This window comes from Tamandua tetradactyla, chromosome 5, assembly GCF_023851605.1.
Source record: "Tamandua tetradactyla isolate mTamTet1 chromosome 5, mTamTet1.pri, whole genome shotgun sequence".
NCBI classification, from domain to species: domain Eukaryota; kingdom Metazoa; phylum Chordata; class Mammalia; order Pilosa; family Myrmecophagidae; genus Tamandua; species Tamandua tetradactyla.
In genome coordinates, this window is record NC_135331.1 from 188,568,580 (window position 1) to 188,595,681 (window position 27,102).

Consider the following 27,102-nt stretch of genomic DNA (forward strand, 5'->3'; position numbering starts at 1 on the left):
TGGTCTACAGCCAGTGAAAGAGCTTGGTTGGCTGGTTCTTAGCATGATTAGCTAGGTAGGGGTCAAAAAGGGAGAGGTCAGTGTTTCTATTGCAGACCCTGAGGGTGAGGTACAGAGGGGAGGGCAGCCCTGGGACCAGCCAATCAGGAGCACTTAGTAAGAGCCCACGTGGGCACTTGCAGCTCCAGCCTGAATGAAACTTCCTTTTAAAAAATGATTTTTGGTAATAGCCTAAGAGCCACTATAGGACTTGGGGATTTATAGTAACAACTTTAAACCAAAGGTATTGTATATTTTAGCCAAATATTTCAGGGAGCTTGGGGAATACACAGAAACAATGAAACAAGGCCTTGAGTTCAGGTATACAAAATATTAGAAACAGATTTGAATACTAGCTGTTTTGGTTTGCTAAAGCTGCTAGAATGCAACATATCAGAAATGGATTGGCTTTTATAAAGGGGATTTATTTAGTTACAAGTTACAATTCTAAGACCATGAAAATGTTCAAATTAAGGCATCAACAAAAGGATACCTTCTTAAATGAAAGGAATCCCAGTTCCTCTGTCACATGAGAAGGACATGGTGACATATCCTGCCCTCTCCCAACTTCTGGTTTCAAATGGCTCTCTCAGCTTCTGGCATCTGCTAAGCCACTTCCGTTCTGCATCTCCAAATGTCTGCATTCTCTCCAAAATGTCCCTCTCTTAAAGGAGTCCAGTAAGCTGATTAAGACCCACCTTGAACAGGCTGGGTCACATCTACATGGAAACAACCTATTCAAAAAGTCCCACCCACAAAAGGTCTGCCCACATAAGACTGGATTAGAAGAATAGGATTTTCTGGGGTACATAATATTTCAAATCAGCACACCAGCTTTCAAAATAATTCTGATGTTTATATTTAACACCATTTAACATTTATGCATATCAATCATTGGGCCCATGTAATAATTCACGTTTAAAAACTATTTATTAAATTTTTCTTTCCTAGCAATCGCCTCTAAATTTGCAGGTCCACCCCAAACAGTTCCTAAAAGATCTCTTTCCATTTGTAATGCTTCCTTGAAACACAGCTCTTTGCTTGAAGAAACAGATTTTTTCAAAGCTTTAATTACTTCTGGTGGCCCTTTGATAAACTGTTTTAGCCACTCCTTTGCCTCTTTTAGAGATTCGGTTTCATGTGAAGACTGCAAGATTTCTTCAACCAATCCAATTTTTAAAGCTTTTTCTGAATCCAGTTTCAGGGCCCCACTTAACACTTTGAGAGCTTCTCTGCTGCCAATTATTTCAACCAGCCTGGAAGCGCCACCCCAGCTTGGTATTATACCCATCTCCTTATGGACAAATCGGATCACGCTTTCTGAGGTCATTAACCTGCAAAAAGGAAAAAAAAAAAAAAGACATAATTGTAACTACATATACCATAGTCATAAAGTTACCCATTCATGATCTGGTCTTAAATTTCCACAGATCTTTAGATCTTTTTATGTACACGTTAAAAAATGAATGTTAGAAAAATCTGGCTGTTTAACACTAGAATTTAATTACTACACTGAATTTAACACCTTTGAAAGCACTACTTTTGCCATGATTGTTTATTCTTTATAAATAAATAGGAATCTAGCTTTTATTGTTTCTTTAAAAAAATCCCATGTGTGGATGCTTAATGAGAAAACCTGGATTAGTGAATTATGGATGTCCGGGAATGTTAGATATATGCCACCAAAAAAGAATGCATAGTAAATTAAGGTCCTCACTAGCTCACAGAAAAGTCTTTTCAACCTAGCATCATTCAACCTCCCAGGAAAGGGGCTGGGACTACAGTAAGGGTCAAAATGAAATCCTTGTGCTCAGGAGCTTACATTCCAGAGAGAGAAAGGCACAATAAACATATAACATTAGTGGGGATAAGTGCTATAAAAATAAAACAGGGCAAGGGACAAGAGAATAAGGATATATGTATTGGGGTTGTGTTATTTTGGATGGAGAAGTACTCTGAATATGTGAGCAGCAAATGGAAATGCAGGGGGAAAGTGTTCCAGGAAGAGGCAACTGCAAATACCAGGGCTTTAAAGTAGAACTCAGGACAGGCCAATGTTCACTCTGGGACAGAGTAAACAGGGAGAATGATGGGAGATGAAATCGGGTCTACAGTACTTAGTAAGGGGTTTAGTTTAGACTTTGTTTTTAAGTGTGAAGCAATTTAGGGGAGGACCGAGTAAGGGAGAAGCATCTGATTTGTTTTATACAGGTTGTTCTGATTGTGTGAAGATTTATTTAGCCATCTAAAAGCATTTATACCAGTTCCAGTTTGAGGAATTTTAGAAATGTTAACTAATCCTCAGAACAACTTGATGAGGGTAAGTATAGTACTATTATGCTCCTCATGTTATAGATGTTGAAATTGAGGCAACATACCCAGTTTCTAATGTACACCACCCTTGTGTTGTCCACACAATAGTTAGACAGAATGGATGCAGGGGTACCAGTACAAAAATTAATAGTGGCTTGGGTTGGGCTGATAGCAGTAATTTCCTATATAAGAGGCTCATTTTCCCCCAAATTCTAAGATTTTTATGGATAGAGTGATTAAGTACTAAGTGGGACAGGAGAGAGGAGTTAATGCAAAGAAATAGGAGGGCATAGCAACAGGCTTCACATGTGCCCATTAAGTGCTGGCATACCATCAACAGACTGAGCAAATCTATACTAAATGTTTAGGGAGTGCCACGTATCAGTTTCATTATGACTGCATATTTCAATGAGAAGCTTTCACTCCATTAAAACTTCTAATTTCAACCAAATGCACCATGGCTAATTATTTTTTTTAAGAACAGTTAATGCTTTAAAACTACTCATTACAAAAAAGAAGACCTTTAGTTATATGTTTGGCTTTCCAAACTGTTCAGTGTGTAACTGCAGATGGTTTGATCGGCACCAAGAGCGGCAGACTTTAGTCTCTGACCCTTCAATCAGTAGGAGGAATACACCAACGGAGAATTCTCATAGAAGCTTACCATCAACCCTCTGGAAAAAGAACTTTCCCTTTACCCCTATGAATTTGTATAAGGGAAATGCGCCTCAATTATGAATAGTTGCTTCTGGAGACATACTCACTGAAAATAGTTTTCAAAAAATACTAAATGCAGAGGAAGAAAGAAAAGTATAAAAATCTGAATCTGGGTCAAAATTATGAAAGGAATACTGCTCTGTTATAATAAACAGAAGACAATACCAAAAGTTAAGCAAGTGAAAGAGAATTACAGAAATGATGTCAAATATCACTGGAGATGAAAATATTGTTAATAATGAACCCACAATCCTAAAAACTTAACACAAAACAAATTAAATACATCGTGTTCTAAATCACATCCTGGAATTGATACTGATGTTGGATAAGAACTATGTCTACGAAAAGAAAATGATTATGTCAGGAATAAATTAATTTTTTAATAAGTCAAAACAAAAACTGGTTCAAATCCTAGATACTGGGATAATGTAGATGAGATTATGACAACAAAAATGATCAACTGTGTGAACATATTTATATTTAGGAACTCTTTGCTTCTAGAAAAGAACATCATCATCTTCATAATGTGTTTTTCCTTTGTTATATTTTACAAGGTAAGGTACTTAAGCGTTGAGGCGTTTTTAAATCATATTTCAGAACTCTAACAGATATCTTTGTAAAGATACCCATTGTGATCAAACTATGGCATCCAAACTTTATAAATCATATGTGGGTTTGCTTGGGTACTGATACAAATTTACTATGCATTGATAAAAATAAGTAAAAAATCTAATAGTGCAAAAAGAACACAATATAGCTCACTCTAAGAAGGAGAGAAATACAAAACATTCAAATCACAACTTTTCATAAGACTATTAACCTAAAAATTTAAGTTTAAATATGAAATTATAAATGACAAAAGTTATAAGAAAATAAAGATGAGGAAGGCTGAAATAATAAGAAAAGTACTTTACTTTTTTTCACTCATCAAGTTTTATGTATATAAATATAAGTTCAAAAATAAAAGCACTGAGTCCTGATAGACCTTAAAGGGTTTTTACACAAATTCCTTCTGGAGTTGCCTGGCACCACCTGTAATGCAATTTACTGCAAGTGAGACATCTACAGGGCACTGGAAAGGCCCAGCTCTTAAAACTCTTAAGATTTGGATAAGGTTTATCAAACGATATTAAACCGAAAGAAGTATCTTCTGACTTTATTTAGTATTATTAATGTTGATGTTTAAAATTTCCTGGGGCATCCTGGAAGACAAAAGATGAGGAAATTAATGTAGATATATTACATGTTACTGTATGGATGGAAGAGTTTAAGAAAAAAAAACTAATCCTAACTGGGCAAAGAACATTATGTTTGTGATGATACTATTCTCTAATGAGTTAGCTATGAATTGCATGTCTTTAAACAAGTTAAAGTAATTATCAATTTTTACTAAAATAGGAAGTTCTAGCAGAAAGTATGTAAGATGAAGTTGAAAAAAATGTTTATTAACAAGTAAGTTTACTCTTCAGAAACCTAAAACTAAAGTTTACACCTGTGAATTCATTGTAAGGGAAACTCTGAACCCAGAGGTGCCAGTATCTCCAAGAACATCAATTAATTCCATGCCCCATACCATACTGTCAACATCCCTTTCAAACATGAAAAATGTTTAGAATGGGCATAACCCAAATATCTCTAAAGATTAGGAGAAGGATCAAAGGAGAAGGAGTTATAACAGAGAAGTCAGGATTTAACAAGGGAGTGTGACTACTGAATCAATACACGGGTATTTCTTTTTGGCCTCCACTGTCTTGGAGCAGCTAGAAGGAAAAACCTGAAATTGTGGAACTGTAATGCATACCAAACTTTGAAATCAGTTCTACAACTGCTTGTTTAAATGTACTTTGAAATTTATTGTTTTTGTATATATGTTATATTTCACAGTAAAAAAATATATAGTAATGCAAAAAAATGAAAGGTAATTTCAGTGAACTATGTGATAAAGGATGAAAGACAATAATAACTGAGTTGAGAGCCAGAGTGCCTGGGCTGAAATGCTGGCACAGCCACTAGACTGGCTACAGTCTACACCCTATAAAATACAGCAAAGGAAAAACCCATGGGGTAAAGAGGCTGAGGAAGATTCCCAACTAGATCTCAGGAAGTCCCTTAACGTCTCAGGACCTCTATACAAAAGATATAATAATGGTACTTTTATTAGTATAGGTATAAAATATTATGAGTATTAAGAGTTAATATGTGAAAGGTGCGAAGAACATATATAATGCACAATTCTTAATATAATGCTAGAGGGACTGTGTCTATGTATGCAAAAAAAAAAAAGTGGTATCATTTGCTCAGCCGTATCTATAGTTGAACAAGTATGATTTGTCCCTTGACAAATAGTAAAAGTTTTATATATATTTTGTGGACTGACATACATTAAGCTCTATAAATGTTAGCTTTTATTATTTAAGTTGGATACATTATTGATTTCCTCTCCTGACAGGTAAGTCAATACAAATAATAGGAGTACTTCTACTAAAGAGAGAGTGTAATGTTTTCAGGACAAAAATCACTCAGTACCTAAACTATTCAAAGTAAAAAGAGCTATGCTCACCCAAAGACCAGCAAATGATGGTATATTATCTCTCCTCAATGCCTGTTATATAAAATGGAGACTACAAAATATATACAACTTTTATTTTCCCAAATAAGGGGACAAATAATACTGTGTCCAGACAGACAGAAACATCCTTCTAATGCCATCTTAAGGATAATTAAATAATATATTAATACAATATATGTGCAATATATATAAAAGCATATATATTTTAAAATTTTAAAGAAAGACATGTGTTACAAAATTAAATAATAAGAGGATGACAAAAATTTAAAGTTTGGGTTGTTAAGTAAGCTTTAGTTAAAGGCCAGAAACAGAAACTACTAATCCTTTTACATGGCACGTTATAAGCCAAACACAGCAAAAATTGTGCTGACCTGGGGAAATTATAGCATCTTGACATCTTCAACAATTTCTTAAAACCATACTTTGAACATAAACACTTGCTTGCACAAGTAATTTCCTGTCACCTTCTCCCCTCCCAATTTCTACCAGGCATCAAATCACAAGGCAAATTACGGTTTTAATAGAAGGAAAAAACCCAAAGATTCTCTCCATAATCTCACTTTCCTAATTTCCTATTCTCAAAGGCTTGGCTCCATGAAGCTCCACTAATTTTATGCAGAGACTGCTTGAGTAAGAAGGTATGACTGAATGAACGAAAATTTTTATTTTTGCTTATGTGGTTGCGGGCAGAGTGGGTGAGAAGCAGACAGGAAAATATTTAAAAGAGAGACAAATGAGTAATAATATTTCAGTGGTATGTCCAGTATCCCAAAAGGCAGAGCATGTTTAATCAACAATGGTCTTAAATTGATTAATATTACTTTAGCAGGTAATTTCTACATTGGAAACGAATTCATCAGACTGTCATTGCTTGATTACACTAGCCATTAAGACATAAATATTTAAATAAGTATTAAGAGGTAAAATGGCAAGTAAGCCACCTACTCTTAAATTTCTCAGAAAAAATAAGTAGTGAAATATATACATATAGGAAAGGCAGAATGAGAAATATAGCAAAATGTTTAAAGTGTGAATCTGAGTGAATGGTAAGGGGAAATTCTTTGTATTATTCTTGCACTTTTTCCGAAATTTTGTAATTATTTCAAAATTAAGATAAAAAATATAATTCTAGTTTCTCTTTTGCACTAAATTCAATACCAAGACAAATATTAGACATGTAGTTAAATATTTCCATGTGTTTTTGATTGCCAAGTTTATGTTAAAAGCTAAGCACTCAGTTTATTTTCTGTTTTCTGGAATAGCTCTGAGAATTTCTTCTCTGTGACCCCCACCCCCTTTACTGGACGATATGGAGTAATACAGAAGTAAAACTAAAGAATGAGGACTCCAAGTACCTCCTAAAAGGCACATTCTAGAATTGTGAGACTGAAACCAATCTAAGAAACCACTTAAAATAATCTGTATTGGTGGGCCCTTTATAAGTTCTGTATATTTGAGAATACTAATGCTTTCTAAAAAGTATCTCAACAAAAGTTAAGACAATAAAAACCATTTATGATGTTAACTTAGAACAAGATTACCACTTTACACTGGTGATCAAAAGGAATATAAAAGCTAGCAAAATATCTGGCAACTATATTCTCTACCATAAACTCATATGTGTGATAAATATGTGTGATAAGCAGAATAATGGGACCCCAAAGATGCCCTTGCCCTAATCCCTGGACCTTATATGACAAAAGGGACTCAGCAGATGACGTTAAATTCACATACCTTAAAGTAGGGAGATTATCCCAGATTATCTGCATGAACCAATCTAATCACAGGAGTCCTTACAAGCAGAGAACTTTCTCCGGCTAGAATCAGAGAGGTATACGGATGGGTAAGTGAGAAAAGACTGAAAGCATGAGAGGAATTCAAGCTGCCACTGCTGCAGACAGGACACACGGAGGGGATGAGAGATAACGCAGACAGCCTCTATGAGCAAATATTGGTCTCTACCTGATAGCCAGGCAAGGAAGAAGAGACTTCAGTCCTGCAACTGCAAGGAGCTCAATTCTGCCAACAGTGTGAACGATCCTGGAAGTGGACCTTTCCACCCCTCCCCACCCTTCAGCCCCGCCAAGATCTTCAGTGCTTAGGCCAACCAACACCTTAATTTTGGCCTCAAAAGACCAGGTGTAGAGAAAAGAGCTGAGCTCAGCTGGACTTCTAACCTACAGATCTGTGAGGTGATAAATCAGTGTGATTATTATCATCATTATTGCTTCCTAATATTTAAAATTTCTGTTGTCATAACATATACATATGTATTAAAACATTAAATTGCCATTTGAACCAATTTTACGGGTACACTTCAGTGACATTCATTATAACTGCATTGTACAGTCATAACCAAGAACCAAAACTTTCTCTTGCCCATTAAGCAATAATTTCTGATTCCTACCTCCCTCCCCATAGTAACCTGTAACCTACTTTCTGTCTATGAATTTGCCTATTCTAGTAGAATCACACAGTATTTGTCCTTTTGTGTCACTGAGTGTCACGGTGAGATTCATCTGTCAACTTGGCCAGGTGGTGGTGCCCGTCTGTCTAGTTGGGCAAGGGCTGGGCTGTCTGCTGCTATGAGGACATTTCATAGAATTAAATCACAATTACAGTGGCTGTATCCACTGCTGCTTACATTTGTAATCAGCTAAGGGGAGTGCCTTCTGCAATGAGTGATGCTTAATCTAATCACTGGAAGCCTTTTAAGGAGGGTTCAGAAGAGACAGGCTCTCTTCCTGCTTCAGCCAGCAAGCCTCTCCCGTGGAGTTGGTCCAGACCCTTCATCTCCGTCATACGCTTCACAGTCTGCCCTGCAGATTCTGAACTCTACGTTCCCATAGTTACATGAGACACTTTTGTAAACTTTGTATCTATGGATATTTCCTGCTGATTCTGTTTCTCTAGAGAACCCTAGCTAATACACTTAGTATAATTTTTTTTTGCATGTGTGCAGGCTCTGGGACTCAAACCTGGGTCTCTGGCATGGCAGGCAAGAATTCTGCCACTGAGCCACCATTGCATCACCCAGTATAATGTTTTTAAGGTTCATCCATGCTGTGGCACGTATCAGAATATCATTCTTTTTTGTGGTTGAATAATATTCCATTGTAGGTATATACCACATTTTCTTTATCCTTACAGCTATTGATAAACACTTTCGTTTTCAATTTTTGGCAATTATGAATGATGCTGCTATGAACATTGAACAAGTATCTTGGTGTTGTGGTAAGTCACTAAACTTGCAGTATTTGTTACAGCAGCAACAGAAAACTAACACACCCATACACATGTTCGCATGTTCTTTTTTTTTTTTACTTTTTAGAACCGTTTTATTTTTATTTTTTATTTTTATTAATAAAACCAATCAACATACAATATGAACATTTTTTATCACATAGTTGTATATTCATCATGATCATTTCTTAGAACATTTGCATCAATTCAGAAAGAGATAAAACACACAAAAAAATGCATACATACCATATCCCTTACCCCTCCCATTCATTGATCACTAGCATTTCAATCTACTAAATTTATTTTGACATTTGTTCCCCCTATTATTTATTTATTTTTAATCCATATGTTTTACTCATCTGTCCATAAGGCAGATAAAAGAAGTATCAGACACAAGGTTGTCACAATCACACAGCCACGCTGCGAGAGCTATACCATTATACAATCATTTCAAGAAACAAGGCTACTGGAACATAGCTCTACATTTTCAGGCAGTTCCCGCCAGCCTCTCTGTTATGACTTAACTATGATATCTATTTAATGCGTAAGAATAACCTCCAGGATAACGTCTCTACTCTGGAATCTCTCAGCCACTGACATTTTATTTTGTCTCATTTCTCTCATCCCCCTTTCAATTGAGAAGATTTTCTCAATCCCTTAGTGCTGAGTCCCAGCTCATTCTAGGATTTCTGTCCCATGTTGCCAGGAAGATCCACACCCCTGGGAGTCATGTCCCACATAGAGAGGAGGAAGGCAGTGAGTTTGCTTGCCATGATTGGGGTCAGTCTATTGCTTTGGTTGTCCACACTGCTTGTGAGAATATCAAGAATTCAACTTGGGGAAGTTAAATTTTCCCCCTTCCTCACCATTCCCAAGGGGACTTTGCAATTACTTTTTTATTCACTGTTCAAATTCTGGGATTTATCGAGGCATCACTCTGAACAAACCTACAAAATCTCATGCCCTACGCAAGGTTCCATGTACTTATGGTGTTCAATTAAGCTGTCCACATAAGTTATAATAGGAAATGCACTAGTCAAAATATAAATTTTATACCAAATAAACATTTTTTGCTTTAGTCTCACACATAAGTTTTAAATTATTAATTACCATCTGTTTTCAACACCCTGTATTACTGGCATTCTTTTGTTCTTCCTCATGCAAAACTATTTAAATTTGTACATTCAGTCACTATCATTATACACTCCAGGCATTCCTAGTTTATACCATCTCAGTCTTTATCACACATCTTTCCTTCTAATTTCATTGTGCCCCCAAGCCTCCTCCCTCTATTATTCTCACATTCAGCTTCATTCAGCGTTCTAACATTACACATACACAGGTTCTTAATTTATCTTTCATTCTAAATATTTTAATTAGTCAAGACATTAAAAATCAGAAGCAAAATATTTTATCACATTTATAGCTTTGTTTTCTCACATTAATTTTGCCACTAAAAGGGAAATTATAATACTTGATAACTAGAGTTTGAACATTAAGGGATGTCAACTTTTAATTCATAAGTCAATCTTTTGCTTTTAAAAATGTTTTTATAAAATCATTTTCTCTTGAAATGTTTTACGTGAGAAGGATGCTCAACTGAATGTAACTGAATATGAGGGTCTGGTTATGCCAAGTAGACCTGAGTGTTTCTGACATACTTATTCATTACATCTATTTATTAGCTGTTGCTTACAGTTTGGGGATTAGATTCTGGGGACAGAAGTGGGGCATGCTAGAATGCTGTATCTCATTTATTTTGGATTTTCATATTAAGTGTCTCTCTCAACTACTGAAGTACTTTTCATTGGTAATAAAAGAATAGTATGGATAAAAATGACATTTAGGTGAATTCCAGGCCAATTATCCAACGTAAGAAGTTAAAAATGCTAAAAGTGGGCTAACACGTGACTAAAGAAGAAATTAACCTTTTTACAGAACACTATGAAAGCTTTTGGTGTTATACTGCAACAAGCTGATATCTTCAGAATATAATTACAATAATCTGTCATAAATGATAACTGACAAGGCACTGATAAAACTGGGCAAAAATTAGCTCAAGTAATTTATATTATTTATTGCGTTCATGTACTCGGGCTACTCATGTAGTTCATTTGTTATGCAGCCCTCTCTGTTGACCTCTAAATTTGAAACACTATAGTTGCTTTAGGTATGGTTAAAAAGGGCTGAGCAAAAATAAAAACAACAACAACAAAAAACAAAAATAAGGGCTGAGCAATCTGAGACAGAGTGTCTTAAACTTTCATGGTGAACAGTCAGCTTCTTTTCAAAATTTTTATTTGGTATGAACCAATAATCCAAAATAAATTACTAGAAATATAAACCTAAAATCGAGATACACAAGTTTCCTGATGACAGTGCCTGGCATACATGGGTACCAAAAATATGCTTATGAATGAGGATACTACATCCAGAAAAAACAGGGCCACAGATGAGCATGCCTTACTGGAAAGCTGCTCTCAAATGCACCTGGCATATTACCAGAAATATCTAACAGTGGATGGTTCCCTCAGAGATAGCTCATAACCATTAAAATTAAATATTTACTGAGGCTCTAAGACACAGGACCCTTCCTTCATTTAGAGGACAATACAGCAAGCCCTTCTGATTATTTTTTCTGATTTTCCTTTTGTCCTAAACCCTCTCTAACTATCTCCAATGCAGATCAGGAATGAATATGAAGGAAAATGAAACAGCCCAATTAGTGCTTAAAGGTGAACACCAGACTGTGAAAGAGGGTTCCACTTTCTCCAAAGGACATCTATAAAGCCTTAACTTACCTTTACTTTTATGTAATAGTTTCTTAAGGGTAGTATTGAACACTAGCATATAGCTTAAAGTAGTTTAAATATACATAAATATTTTATATTTGTTATGTATATTATATATTACATAAATTATATTTAATTTCTATTTTTCACAAGTAACTGTATTTTAGGGCAAGTAAGGAAGGCTTATGATCCTTTCACACATAAAATACCTGATCTGTAGTCTCTCACCTCACTTATAATGCCAATAACAATACTTCCTCCTCAAGGAGTAAAATATGGCATCCCAATGTAATCTGCACCGAGGACAGCAGAGGGTGCTGTCAGATGAAATCAAAGTTTATCATTGTGTACAATGAGAATCCTTTCCAATAAAGAAGTAGTTAGTTTTTAAAGAGGCTAGGATCTCTGTAAATTATCTTATACATATACCAAAACTATGTTTAATCTCTAGTTAATATGAATACTAAGTGACATATTTTAACTGACAACTTGAAACCTGAAGTCACAAATTATAAAAAAGAAAAATTTAAAGTTTTACTATACTGTATGAATTAACTTACTGCAGCTTTCCTCATACTATTTCTATTTTCTTTACTTGTCTTTAAAATGCATTTGAAGGAATCTTCCATCTCTTCATCATCAAAATTATAAACATATTCCAACTTTGAGAATCGCATTAAAATCAAGAGATGAATTCTGGTAAAAGATCAGCATTTTTATCTCTGCAGGTCATAACTATATAATTTTTGCATGCTACCTCAGAACCCATCTTACTCTAACTAAGTCACTTGCCTTGACACTGACATTAGACCTGGTTAATAGTTTTTCGCCATTAGGGCCTAGACACCCCAGAGAACAAACCAACATCTGCAGCCACCACCCACACACGTTACTCAGAACCCACAGCTGGCCCCAAATGACAAGCTCACCATCCCCACTGCCACTGGGCCCCCAGTGCCTTTAACCAACCAGTCCCTGACTCCCATGAGAAATCAACTAGCTTCTACCCCTGATCCACAATAAAGGCACAAGCCCATGGTCCCTCTCACTCTGCTTGTGTGATCCCCACCTGTATTAGTTAGGGTTCTCTAGAGAAACAGAATCAACAGGGAACACTAGCAAAATATAAAATTTATGAAAGTGTCACATGTGACCATGGGAATGGAGAGTCCAAAATCCGAGGGCAGGCTGTGAAGCTGACAATTCTGATGGAAGGTCTGGATGAACTCCACAGGAGAAGCTCACTAGCCAAAGCAGGAAGAGAGCCTGTCTCTTCTGAATCCTCCTTAAAAGGCTTCCAGTGATTAGACTGAGCATCACTCATTGCAGAAGACACTACCCTTGGCTGATTACAAATGGAATCAGCTGTGGATGCAGCTGACATGATCATGATTTAATTCTATGAAATGTCCTCATCACAACAGACAGGCCAGCACTTGCCCAACCAGACAAACAAGTACCACCATTTGGCTAAGTTGACACATGAACATGACACCACGCAAGCTAACCGTGCCTCCCCTCAATCCATTACTGCTCCCTTTTCTCCCTGGGACCCAGGAGTAACAACTGTCTTTTCTCATGCACATGGTCTCAGTCTCTTAATGCGTCTCGCCTGACCTCCAATGAGAGACAAATTTAAAATCCTACTTAACTAACTGAAAACCAGACACAAATTTAAAATCTTACTTAACTAATTAAAAACACTGTACTATAGCAACTGAATTATATTCTCAAACTAAGCTTCTACATGTAGCATTGTCTATATGAATCCAGTTAATTCTATACATTAAATTTCTAGTGAGAAATGTTAGGACTGACACAACAAAAGAATAAATACTACATGATGGCATTTATATAAAGTTCAAAAATAGAATCTATTGGACATATAAACCATAATGAAATACAAGAAAGTAATTACCATAACATTCAGGGTAATAAACATTCCTAGGTGCAAGTGAAGAGGTTATCACAGAGATCAGGCAAACAGAGGGTGTTCTAGTTTGTCTGCTGCTGGAATGCAACACTACCAGAAACGGATTGGCTTTTAATAAAAGGGGATTGATTTAGTCAGTTCTTCAGAGGAAAGGCAGTTAACTTTCAACTGAGGTTCTTTCTTATGTGGGAAGGCACAGGATGGTCTCTGCTGGTCTTCTCTCCAGGTCTCTGGGTTCCAACAACTTTCCCCAGGGTGACTTCTTTCTGCATCTCCAAAGGCCTGGGCTGAGCTGCGAGTGCTGAGATGAGGTATGCTGAGCTGCTTAGGCTGTGCTATGCTGCACTCTCTCATTTAAGCACCAGCCAATTAAGTTAAACATCATTCATTGCAGCAGGCACACCTCCTAGCCGACTGCAGATGTAAATCAGCAACAGAGGAGGTTCACGTACCATTGGCTCATGTCCACAGCAACAGAACTAGATGCCTTCACCTGGCCAAGCTGACAAATGAATCTAACTAGCACATGTCCACCCGTTGCCAACTTGGCAACTACACCCATCATCTTAAACAATATTAAGGTGAAAAAATTCTCTTCTGGCTGTGGACCTGTGAATCTCAAAACAAGTTGTCTGGTCCCAATATGCAAAAGAAGGACAGTCACAGGATCCACAGGGAGAAAATGGAAGGAAAACCTGCAGGGCAAATACCACTGGATTTCAAGGTCTGAAAGTCATTTATCCTTCAGCTTTACAAAAGTGGCAGTCCCACCCTTTCCAAGGGCCTATGCAGTGGCTCACCTCTTTACAAATCAACCTTGGGGAACACTGAGGAGACCCCTTTTTCTAGGCTCCACTCTCTTCAGGCATCAGGGCCACCCCGGGCTCTCTGCCATTTCTGGGGCACACGCTCAACCTCTCCATGTGGTGGCACCCAGGCTCTCCGAGTCCCCAAGGAGTATGCTATACCTTTCCCAAGATCTGAGGCTGCACAACTGTTCCACTGCAACCAGATGGGAGACTCATCCTCTGCCCTCAGGGCAAACTCACCCTCTCCATGTATATGGGTGGGCCCACTCTCCTGGCCGAGGTTTCTTGGCTTCAGACCCGAGCTTCTACAGTTCTCATTCTGCAAACTCCAATTTGCCCCTTTTGTGTTCCCCTTTGTCCACATTGGCAGTGGTTCCGTTTACACCAACAGTCTCTTCAAACACTCCAGGACTTCTCCATCATTCTCTTCACAGTTCCTCCAAAATCTTTCCCTTAGCCATCCAAAAAACTGTTCCAACATATCTGGTATTTGCAACCGTAGCAGCACCCCACTCTCTGGTACCAGATCTGTTCTACTTTGCTAGTTGCTGGAATGCAACACACCAGAGACAGACTGGCTTTTAATAAAAGGGGATTTATTTCATTAGCTCTTCAGAGGAAAGGCAGCTAACTTTCCACTGAGGTTCTCTCTTGCATGGGAAGGCACAGGATGGTCTCTGCTGGCCTTCTCTCCAGGCCTCTGGGTTCCAACAACTTTCCTGGGGGTGATTCCTTTCTGCGTCTCCAAAGGCCTGGACTGAGCTGCGAGTGATGAGATGAGGTATGCTGAGCTGCCTAGGCTGTGCTACGTTGTGCTCTCTCATTTAAGCACCAGCCAATTAAGTCAAACGTCATTCACTGCAGCAGGAACGCCTCCTAGCCGACTGCAGATATAATCAGCAACAGATGAGGTTCACATGCCAATTGCTCATGTCCACAGCAACAGAACTAGGTGCCTTCACCTGGCCAAGTTGACACCTGAATCTAACTACCACAGAGGGTTTCAGGAATGCTAGCAATATTCCAGTCTTTGACTTGGGCCTTGATTACATAGGTTCCCATTTTATAACAAGTTATTAAACTGAGTATATTTTATATACATAAAACAAAAATATTAGAAGGCCTCAGAACTGGATGTAACCACACTGAAAAGAATTATCTGAAGACAAAAGATAATGAAAAATGTTATATACTTAGAAATATCTATTTCAAAAATTTATAATTATATATTTAGAAATATCTACTTCAAAAATTGGATTTCTTAAACAAGGGTCCATGGATGAGACTTTAGGTGATGTTTCCTCAGAAAGGGTTCCTAGCTTTCATTACATTTTCAAAAAACTAGATGAGCAATGTGAAAATATCATCCAGGAATTAATATTGGTCTGGCAATTTTAAAATTAGTTGAGTTTAAGTTCTAAAACTATTCAACCAACATAGAATAAAATATATCTGATAACCAGAGCTTCTGGCTAGGTGAAACCATTATCTTCATTCATGAATAAAAAAACTCAGATATGCTTAGACTTACTTCTTTCTGTAAAAATGTAAATAAAGACATTTTATTCTCATGTTTACTTCTTTAAAAGATGATTAATTAAAGTAAAAATATTAATAATAATTTGTGGACTTGTATACAGAAGCAAAATGTATGACAACAATAGCACAAAGACAGGTGAGGCCAGAGGGAAACAGAAGTGTATTGTAAGGTTCTTATATGTAGTTTGTAATATGTTTACAATGCATAGTTAACCCTAGACCAACCAGTAGAAAAAAGATACAGACACACACACGTACACACACTGTCTCTCAAAGAGACATTGTTAATGGTAGAGATAAAATGGAATCACAGGGTGGGCCACAGTGGCTTAGCAGAGTTCTTGCCTGCCATGCCAGAGACCTGGGTTCAATAGAGGTGGCCTAAGCAAACAACGACTGAGGGAAGAAGTGGGGAACTGTGGTGTATACATACAACAGACTACTGACCTGCAAGAATGAACGAAGTTGTGAGGCATGCAATTAGGCGAATGAACCTTAAGGGAAGTATGTTGAATGAAATATCAGAAACAAAAAGACAAATATTATCTTGCCTCACTCAAATGGACTAACCATAATATACAAACTTGGAGAACTAAAGTCGAAAGCCTGGGTTATCAGGTTGGGGTCTGTTGTAAACTGGCCCTATATTGTAAGCTCTTACAGCAATCATATATATTGAAGAGTTGTAATTGTTATTTCTAAATTCTGAGATACTGAGCTATTTGTGTATAACCTGATCATATTCTGAAACTCTGGGTATTTATGTGACACCTGAGACTCTGAGTTAGAACTCTGAAGCTAAGAAACTGAGCAGTACTCCTTAAAGGAACTGTTAAAAAAAGTTGAAAAAGGGATCAAACTTCAACTAGAGATATAAATGAAGCTGACATGGACAGGACTAAGGTAATCAGAGTACAGGGTAAAAGATGATATCACCCATATTTTAAAACGTCAATCTCTGTGTGAGACCAAAGGAGGGGATGTTCATTTAGTGCAAAATTTACATTTTGGGTAGCACATTATCTAATTTAACTTGCATGTTCAGTTCAGTTTATTACCATAAGTACATGGAATCTTGAATAGGGTGTGAGATCTCGTTCATTATTCCAGATTAGTGTGATGCTCTGATATATCGCAGAGTAATTTGGGCAGTGAAAAAATAAGTATTTGCAAGGGGCTGGAAAGAAAGGAGGAAATACTCAACTTTCCCATCTAGGGAATTCCTGATATTCCTGCAAACAGTGGGGACAACCCATTCAATAGGCTGTGCCCTCAATCTTGGGGTTTGCCCCCATGAAACCTATTCCTGCAAAGGAAAGGCTAAGCCTACTTATAATTATGTCTAAAAATTCACCCCCCAGGGAATGTTTTTTGTCACTCAGATGTGGCCTCTCTCTAAGCCAACTCAGTAGGTGACTCACTGCCCTCCCCACTCTTACGTGGGACATGACTTCCAGGGGTGTAAATCTCCCTGGCAATGTGGGACAGGACCCCCAGGATGAGCCAGGACTCAGCATCATGGGAATGAGAAACCCTTCTTGACCAAAAGGGGAAAGAGAGAAACAAGAAAAAATATAAAGTTTCAGTGGCTGAGTTATTTCAAACAGAGTAGAGAAGTTATCCTGGACATTATTCTTAACCATTATTTATATATATATATATATATATATCCCCATACAAGTTTGGATTTATTGTACACCCCAGAAAAGCCATGTCCTTTGATTGTCATTCAATATTGCTGGGTGGGAGTTTTCTGATTGTTTCCATGGAGATGTGACCCACCCAATTGTAAGTGGAAACTTTTGATTAGATGGCTTCCATGGAGATGTATCTCCACCCACTCAAGGTGGGGTTGCTTCCTATTAAGAGGAAACCATTTTGGAAAAAGAGCCACCAAAGCCACTGGAAGAGACAGAGCTCAGGGAAGCCTCTGAACAGAAAGCTAGCAGATCTTGCCATGTGCCTTTCCAGCTGAGAGAAAAACCCTGAACATCACTGGCCTTTTGAACCAAGGTATCTTTTCCTGGATGACTTAGATTGGCCATTTTTATAGCCTTCATTAATTTGGACATTTTCATGGCCTTAGAACTGTAAACTTACAACTTAATAATTTCCTCTTTTTTAAAGCTGTTCTGTTTCTGGTATATCACATTCCAGCAGCTTTCAAACTAAACAATCCCTTTTTAGTTTATGGTGTCTTGGAGTGGCTGGAGGGAAGTACCTGAAGCTGTTGAACTGTGTTCCCACAGCCTTGATTTAAAAGAAAACTCAGAAATAACATAGAAATTTCTTTAATCTAATTTTTAAAATCTATGAAAAAACTACAAATAACATTATACTTAACAGTGAAAGGCTCAATGTTTTCCCATAATTCTGGATACATGCTAAGATCATCTACTCTCACCATTTCTATTTAACATTACACCGAAGGCCCCGGCCAAGGAATGAACCCAAAGGAAAGAATTAAAATGCATACAAACTGGAAAGGAAAAATAATTATTTGCAGATGATCTGATTATATATATAGACCATCCTAAATGAGTTTAGCAAGGACAGAGGATAGAAAGTCAATACAGGAAAGTCAATTGTACTTCTACATATTAAAAATGAACTGGGAATTGTTCTAGTTTGCTAGCTGCCAGAATGCAATATACCAGAAACAGAATGGCTTTTAAAAAGGGGAATTTAATAAGTTGCTGGTTTACAGTTCTAAGGCCAAGAAAATGTCCCAATTAAAACAAGTCTACAGAAATGTCCAATCAAAGGCATCCATTAAGGGAATGATACCTTGGTTCAAGAAGGCTGATGAAGTTCAGGGTCTCTCTCTCTCATGTGAGAAGGCACATGGCAAACACAGTCAGGGCTTCTTTCTCATCTGGAAGGGCATATGATGAACACGGCGTCATCTGCTAGCTTTCTCTCCCAGCTTCTGATTTCATGAAGCTCCCCTGGAGGCGTTTTTGTTCTTCATTTCCAAAGGCTGCTGGCTATGGACTCTGCTTCTCATGGCTATGTCATTCTGCTCTACTCTCTGAATTGCTTTCATTCTCCAAAATGTTTATTCTTCTACAGGACTCCAGAAACTTAGACATGCTGTCACCTAATCCAGCTTAACCACTCTTGATTAAATCACATCCCCAGGGAGATGATCTGATTACAGTTTCAAACATAAAGTATTGAATAGGGATTATTCTACATTTATGAAATGGGATTTTGATTAAAACATGGCTTTTCTAGGGTACATGCATACTTTCAGACCAGCACAGGAATTGATATTTACATAATAACATTTCAATAGTACTCAAAATATGAAATAGAGTTTAGAAAAATAATTTACGACTTAGAGAAATTAAAGACCTAAACAACAAGGTATATAATGTTCATGAATAGAAGACAATATTTACCTATCAGTCCTTCTCAAATTTATCTATAATTTTAATGCAATCTCAATCAAGCGCAGCAGGCTTACTGTTGTAGAAACTGGTAAGTGGATTCTAAAATCAACGTTAATTTCCTGGCTTTGCGTAATCACACTATAGCTATATAAGATATTAACCTTGGAGGGATGTTGGAGATTAAATTATGTACCCCACAAAAGAAATGTTCAACTCTTAACCTATCTTTCTGTGGGTGTGAACCCATTTATAAACAGGACCTTTGGAAGATTTTGAAAGTTAGTTAAGGTCTGGGCAGAATGAATCAGGGTGGGCCTTAACCCATATGACTGGAGATCTTATAAAGAGAGTAGATTCACACAGTCAGAAGAAACCAAACAAAACTAGTAGAAATGAGAAATCAGAAGAAACCAGTAGAAGCAAGAAGTAAGAAGAAGCCAAAGAGGAACGAGAGATCACCATATCACCTAGGACTGCCATTCCCATTACTAGTGACCCCTGAAGAAAGCATGGCCATGTCAACATCTTGATTTTGGACTCTGGCCTCCAAAACTACGAGACATAAATGCTGTTGTTTAAGCCAACTCACTGTGCAGTATGTGTCACAGCAGCTCTGGTTAACTAGGACAGGCAGCCTGAGAGACAGGTATATGAGAAATATCTGTATGATTTTTGCAAGTTTCTCATAAGTTTCTAATTATTTCAAAATGAGAAGCTGAAAAAAAATTTTATTTAAAAATTTCTGCTCTTCAAAATACACTAATAATAAAATGGAAAGGCAAGCCAAAGCCTGGGAGAAAATATTCACAACAATGCTATTTGACAAAAATATATATACAGATTTATTTAACTAACATAAAGGATTTTACCCAGGATATATAAAGAACTCCTGCAACTCGATAATAAGACGGCAATTAATTTTTTTAAAATGCGCAATGGATTTGAACAGCAGAAAAGAAGACACACAATATGATCAATAATCACATGGCAAGATGTTCAAGATCGTAAGTCTTAAGGGAAATACAAATTAAAATCATAATAAATACAAATTAATATCACCCCTTAAAAGGCTAAAAGTAAAGAGACTATTAACAAGTGTTGACCCAGATATGATGCAACTGGACCTCTCACCTATTGCTGATGGGAGTGTAAAATTGTACAACCACTTTAAAAGTTTAAAGAAAGCAATTGGGTAGGCAGTTCCTTAAAAAATTTTGACTTACATTACCATACAAATCCACTCTTAAGTTTTACCCAAATGAAATGAAGACACATGTCCACAAACACTTGAACAAAAATATTTACAACAGCTTTATTCATAATAAAGCTTCCTTTATTTCCTAAACAGGAAATAGCTCATGAATCTATCAATATTCTATATTCATAGAACAAAATATTACTGAGCAACAAAAAGGAACACCTAGTGAAACACACAATAATACAAAAGAATCTCAAACACAGTGGTACATCCACACAATAAAATACTTCACTCAGAATTAAAAAGCAAGGAGGTATTGATACATGGTACAACAGGGATGCATATCAAAATAATTACACTTAGTAAAATAAGTCAGACACAAAAATGTACATACTGTATGTTTCCACTTACATGAAACTAACAACAAAAACAAAAAAATCTAATTTAGAGTCAAAAAAGGCATCAGTGGTTGTCTTAGGCTAGTGGTGGGAACTAACTAGAAAGGGGTATACACAAGCATACTGGAGTGATGAAAACGTTCTGTATCTTCATTGAGAAAGTGGTCACAATTCATCAAAATCATTCACACCATACAATCAAAATGGGTATACTCTATTGTATATAATGTATACCTCAGTAAAGTTGGTTTTAAAAATTGCTAAAGGTTAGAAGAGATAAGCCTTTGATTAAATAATAAATACCTTTTAACATCTATAATTCCAGGTCTTTCTTTTTCATTCTGGTATGTCTCTCTAATAATTATTTTTTGTACCATTTTAGTACAGTGGATAGAATTCAAAAGCTAGCTAATAGATTTTTAAAATACGAAAATTTATGTGAATCGAAGAAAAGTTGCTGAATCAGTCATCTGCTTCAACTGTTTTTTTCCCTACAATAGAGTAGGATTACAGAGCAGGTTGGCTTTCTCTTTAGTGTCTAAAAGAGAGTCAAAGTATAAACACTAGGGTGCATGGGTGGTTAAGTGGTAGAATGCTACCGTTCCATGTGGAAGGCCCGGGTTCGATTCCAGGAGCACGCATTTCCCCCCCATGCCCCGAAAAATTATAAACACTAAAAGTCTCCTCTTAATGTATGTGCTCCAATATTTTTATTTGCCAGGATCAAGTTATAATGAATGGAAATAAAGGAGTGAGGGATAGTCCTAACATTGAGAAGTAGCCCAAATGAAGTGAGAATTAATGAGTTTAAAAGTATGCCAGAACATTACCATATGAACACTTCTGCAGATGAGAGAGTAGGATAAGATGATCTTAAGACTCTAAGCAAAAATATTATTGATAACATTTATTATGCTAAAACTTATATATGCATTATCTCATTTAAATCTATTAATATTTAAGGAAATTATTTCTACTTTATACACAGAAATTTAGTGCAATGAAATAGTCATTTTCTCAAAGTCAAACAGACAAAAATGGCAAACTGGGATCGAACCAAAAGCCCCACAGAGGTACTACAAATCAGTAGTGTGAGGATATGAAATGGATCTCAGAAAACCTCCTTTTATGGTAAGAGGTCAGAAAGAGCAGTCTCTCTTTCTCTTGGTTTTTCTTTTTCTTGGTTTCGTTTTGTTTTTACAGTTGTTCACTTTTCTTTATATAGTTCTTTTGGATATTGAAGATACATACATTTCCTTAGCTTCCCTCCCATGTGGTTGTGCTAATAAAGATTTGATTTATTCAAAATAGTTTTGTTTTGTTCAAAATGTAATGGTATAAAAAAAAAAGTAACAGTATCCCCAGCCCATGCACTCCAAAAAACAAACAAGCAAAAAACCACTGTGAACAAAATTCTCTACGACATACAAATCACGTATTTGCCTCTGTGCATGTATGTTTAGATATAAAAATATATATGTGTAGGGAGACACATTTAAAAAAAAGCCAGCCCATTTCTGGTATATTTAAAAAATAACAACGTAATGTTATACTAGAATGATGGAAATTACCTACTTTAATGATTGGCGAAAGAAAAATATTTACTGATTACTCTGCTTAGAAATATACAAGTTATTGGTAAAAATAAAATAAATTTGAGAATATATTGACTACAGTTTTTGTAAGCAGTAATATGATTTTCATCCTACCTGAAATCACAGGCTGTAGTAAGTTCCGCTCCTCCACCTAATGCCCAACCTTGAACCAGTGCAACGCTTATTAAAGGAAGTCTGTGTATTGAAGAAAAAAATAGATGTTAATATTTTTTATTTCACTATTAATTCACAAATATTACAAAAGAACTTAAGATGTAATGGAAATTGAAATTATTGCACAGTGTTTATAAGAAACAAATGTCAAAGGGACAGTGAACCTTGAGCCTATGCACAATAAGGAGAAAAGCCATATAATACTGAAGATACAGACTAATAACTCACACCAACTGCCATGCAAGATTATCAAAATACCTCTTTGATTCATTATATATATTTTAAAACTACAGCCATATTGTAACTCTCTTCCAAATAATGGATGTTTTTTAATATTATTTTACAGTTCTTCAAACTTCTCAGAAGCTGGCCAACAGGAATAACTCAATGTGACAGTCCTAGTCCATTTTTACTGATAACAAGGTAAGGGTGAGAATATTAAGGGTACATCCAAAGGAAGGAAATACAGAGAAGGCTGAGCTCCAAAACTGCATTATGAAGTTACTATCAAAAATTTCCTTATTCCCTAAAATAACTCAAAGACTAATACCACATAAAAGGAATGGTCCCATGATAAAAATAAACCTCTTAACTTTTCATTTGCAAAGGCCCGCTTTGTTGGAGTTTGTGAAAATTAAAGAGAAATATAAAATGTTTTGAAAACAAGGAAATTTTTGAGGCTCTAATCAAAATGCAAAGCTGTAAGTCTAAAGTAACTGAAAACTCTTAATATACTGCAACCAAATAGAAAGGATTATTTAAAAAAAAATAACTTTCAAAATTTATCTAAGAAAAAAAATCAATTATAGTGAGGGGAAGGGAGATAAACAAGATAAAACAGTGAAAAAAGCATCTTAAAATACTAATGTTATAATTCTATTATTCTTCCTAGACTCTCAGATATCACGAGCACAAAAATGCAACGATGTCCAATAGGCATGCTAAATAAATAAGAATTTCCATAATAACCATAATTTTTAATATGTCTACATTCAGAATATGAGAGTAGAAAGCTAATTAACTAATTAGCCCACAGGTACCAGAGTTTGTAACTTCCAATGCAAGAGCAACAGGCCAGCAGAACTTTTTCCCTTCTGCTCCTCACCCAAGTGCAAAGTGAATCCATCTTCCTCAGAAAGCCTTAAAAGCCTTCTCCAAGCCACAGTTCTTTCTCTCTATCCTCTGAATATACACTTACTATACATTCTATTAATTTTGAATATTTGGTAATTCATGTCATTTCTTAATCACTATCTTTATATCAGTGATTAGCAATATTTAACTTTCCCCATGCCTATGCCTTAATATAGCTAGTTAATACACTTGATAAGAGAAAATGACTGTCTTAAATTTTACCTCCATTCCTCTTATTTCTTGAATAATTGTGCATACTTCACCTACACTTAATTATATGACTACCCTCCATTAAACAAAGAAACAGTTCATCATTAGAACAGTAATTATTTTTAAGTCAGCTATTAATTTTTCAGTGGTACAAATAATGGAATAATAAATACCTATTTTTGGTGATTTAAAAAACATTTTAAAACAATGATACATTACCTCATAAATCTTGTTAAGGTGTTTTGCATCAGCATACATAAGGCCATCCCATCCTTTTAATAAGAAAAAAAGCATTAAAAAAGGTATAATGTATATGTATTATGTAGAAAATTAAAAAACAAAAAGAGAAAACATTTTCAGGATTTAGATAGTCGTGCCAAAAATACAACTCACTTTTTAAATGAGCTTTCCATTTAAATATTGTTGATACTGTCTGAAACACAAATTCTGTTATATTTGATTTCCTTGCTCTCTTGAGGCTCCAAGAACTTACCTTTCCATGAGGTATTAACAAGATCTTAAGTGTGCAATCAGGTATGTAAGTCACACCCTCCTAGCAGTATACAGTTCTAGTCAGGGGAGAAAGAGGTATAAAACACAACTACCTATTATTATTACGTTACGGAGAAATTACGTTAAATTTTTATTCTTTGTACCTGTGTTAGTTTGAAAGCTGCCAGAATATAGTATTTCAGAAATGGAACAGCTTTTACAAAGGGAATTTAACGGGTTACAAATTTACAGTTCTAAATAAGTGAAAGTGTCCAAATTAAGGCACGAACAAGAGGTTACTTTCACTCAAGAAAGACTGATGGGTCAGGGACACTTTTGTCAGCTGCAGAGTAATGTAGCTGTCATCTGCTGGTCCCTTATCCCTATAAAATTTACAAGTTTATAGTTCTAAGCCTATAAAAATGTCCATACTAGGAACCAGCCTAAGGTTCCCTTCAGTCAAGAAAGGCTGACGGGTCAGGAACTCCTCTGTCAGCTGGGAAGGCACGTGGCTAGCATCTGCTGGTCCCTTGCTCCTAGGCTCCATTGCTTTCAGCTTCTGTTCCTGTGGGGTCCCTCACTCTGCTTCTCCAGGGCTGGCTTTCATCTCTTGGCTTCCCTTGGCTCTCTCCAGGTTCCGGCTTGCTTAACATTTCATGGCAACAGCTGCTGGGCTCCAAGCATCTCCAAACATCCATGTCTCTGTTCTCCATGTGTCCACATCTGTGTCAACTCTGCTCTGAAATTTGTTGGTTCTGAGACTTCTGTTATTCTGTGGTTTCTGAACCTCTCCAAAATGTTTCTTCTTTTAAAGATGTCAATAAATTAAGACCCACCTGAAATGGGTAAGTCACATTTCCATCTAATCAAACATCACACCCAAGACTGGGTGTGTCACTATCTCTCTAGGGATAATTTTATCAGAGGTTTCCGACCTATAGCACTGAATTAGGATTAAAAGAAAAGGCTGCCCCCACAAGACTGGATCAGGATTAAGACATGGCTTTTCCGGGGTACATAATACTTTCAAATTGGAACAGTACCCTTTGAAGCTTTTAACTTGGTATCTGCACAAATTGTACATTTCTTAAAGAAATTTCTTAATAGCAGTCTAAACTTACTGCCTCTCCTTTTTCTTTTTGCCTCACATACTTTCTTCCACTTGGTACAATGTGGCCCTTATCTTTCTTCCCAAAGACTCCCCTCTAAAGGTTTACAATAATCTCTTATTTGTCAAATAAAATGGCTTTTTCTTATTTTTTATCTTCCTCTATCTCTCCATAACATGTGGTATCTTTGACCAATTTCTTCATTTTGCTACTCTTCTGGATTTCTAATGACATCTCACATTCCTGGTTCTCCCTATTTCTTTTATTGTTCATTTCCAGTTTGTTCCTAGGCACTTTTTATTCAATGAATCCAATAAATGCATGCATTTCTCCTTCTTTTTTATCTACAATTTCTTCTTTGTAACTCTCATCTACTCCCACTGCTTTTATGTAGAGTCCCAAAACCTACTAAGCATTTCCACATTCTGCCTACAGCTCAACAGCAAAATCCAACTAGCAGTGAAAGGAGACGGATTTGAATCAGTTTTACTACACAAGAATAACATGGAAGGAACTTCAGCAACTCATAACTGTGAACTTCAATTTCTTCATCCAAAAAATAGAAAAATACCTGTTTTATTAGACTTAAAGGAAGGCTGGAAGGACGAACATGTACACAGACACTCGGTAAAAAAATATATAAATGTAAAAGCTGAGCTAGTTGAAAAAGATCTGCTGGCTCACAGTTTTGGTATAATCTTTGATCTTTCCTTTTACACAGTTCTCCCACACTTAACAAGTTAGCGCAATTCTTCCCTTGAAATATCTTAAATATTAATCCTTTCTTTTTCTATTTTCACTACTACTACCGTAGTTCAGACCTGTTAGTCATGCCTAGATTATTACAACAGCCTTGCTTCCAAGGCTTATAAGATGAGGAAACCTGGACATGGCAGAGGGAAGAATGCCATGTGACTGAGGCAGAGGGTGACAAAGATTGGGGGCCAAGGCTTTTATTCATTTTCTTTTCTGTCCTTAATCTATCCTGCATGTTACTGCCCAATAAACCTTTCTACAAAATGACTTCATATCACCAACAGAGTAAGTCTGAATTCCTTGGCAAGGCTCTATGGACCACCTGATCCCAAACTATGTTACTAACTTTGACTATCATATACTGCATCCAAGCATCCTTCAGCCACAAAAATGTTTTTGCCTGTAACACTTAATACTTATCCTTTTCCCTGTACTTTTGCTCACATCATTCCCACTATTTGCAACAGTCTCTCCTTTTCTCCACCTGTTTCCAAGAATACACAGATGAAATGTTTTTCCATGATGCTTTTCTAAATTCCCTACTATGAACTGAATGCATTCCCCAGCAACAGGTATGCTGAAGTCCTTATTCCCAGTTCCACCAAATTTTACCTTATTTGGAAGTAGGGTTGTTACAAGTGGAATTAGGCAAGTTAAAATGAGACCATCCTGTCCTTAATCTAGTAT

General features: G+C 36.4%; 1 protein-coding gene and 1 long non-coding RNA gene across 6 annotated transcripts in view; one reads left to right on the forward strand and one right to left on the reverse strand.

Annotated features, from left to right (window-relative positions):
- Window positions 1-443: 443 nt before the first annotated feature.
- Window positions 444-27,102, reverse strand: part of ECHDC1 (ethylmalonyl-CoA decarboxylase 1) — a 53,048-nt gene continuing 26,389 nt past the window's right edge. For all 5 annotated transcript variants that reach the window (XM_077162845.1, XM_077162843.1, XM_077162842.1 and 2 more), the window contains 3 exons: window positions 24,278-24,330; window positions 22,655-22,735; window positions 444-1,373 (listed from right to left, as the gene is read on the reverse strand). In XM_077162845.1, the coding sequence (XP_077018960.1) occupies window positions 965-1,373; window positions 22,655-22,735; window positions 24,278-24,330 (543 nt within the window). In that variant the 3' untranslated portion in view covers window positions 444-964. The remainder of the gene's footprint in view (window positions 1,374-22,654; window positions 22,736-24,277; window positions 24,331-27,102) is intronic.
- LOC143685182 (uncharacterized) lies at window positions 21,634-25,297 on the forward strand. Its single transcript, XR_013176452.1, has 3 exons — window positions 21,634-22,076; window positions 23,061-23,137; window positions 25,185-25,297. It is a non-coding gene; the product is annotated as an uncharacterized LOC143685182 (long non-coding RNA).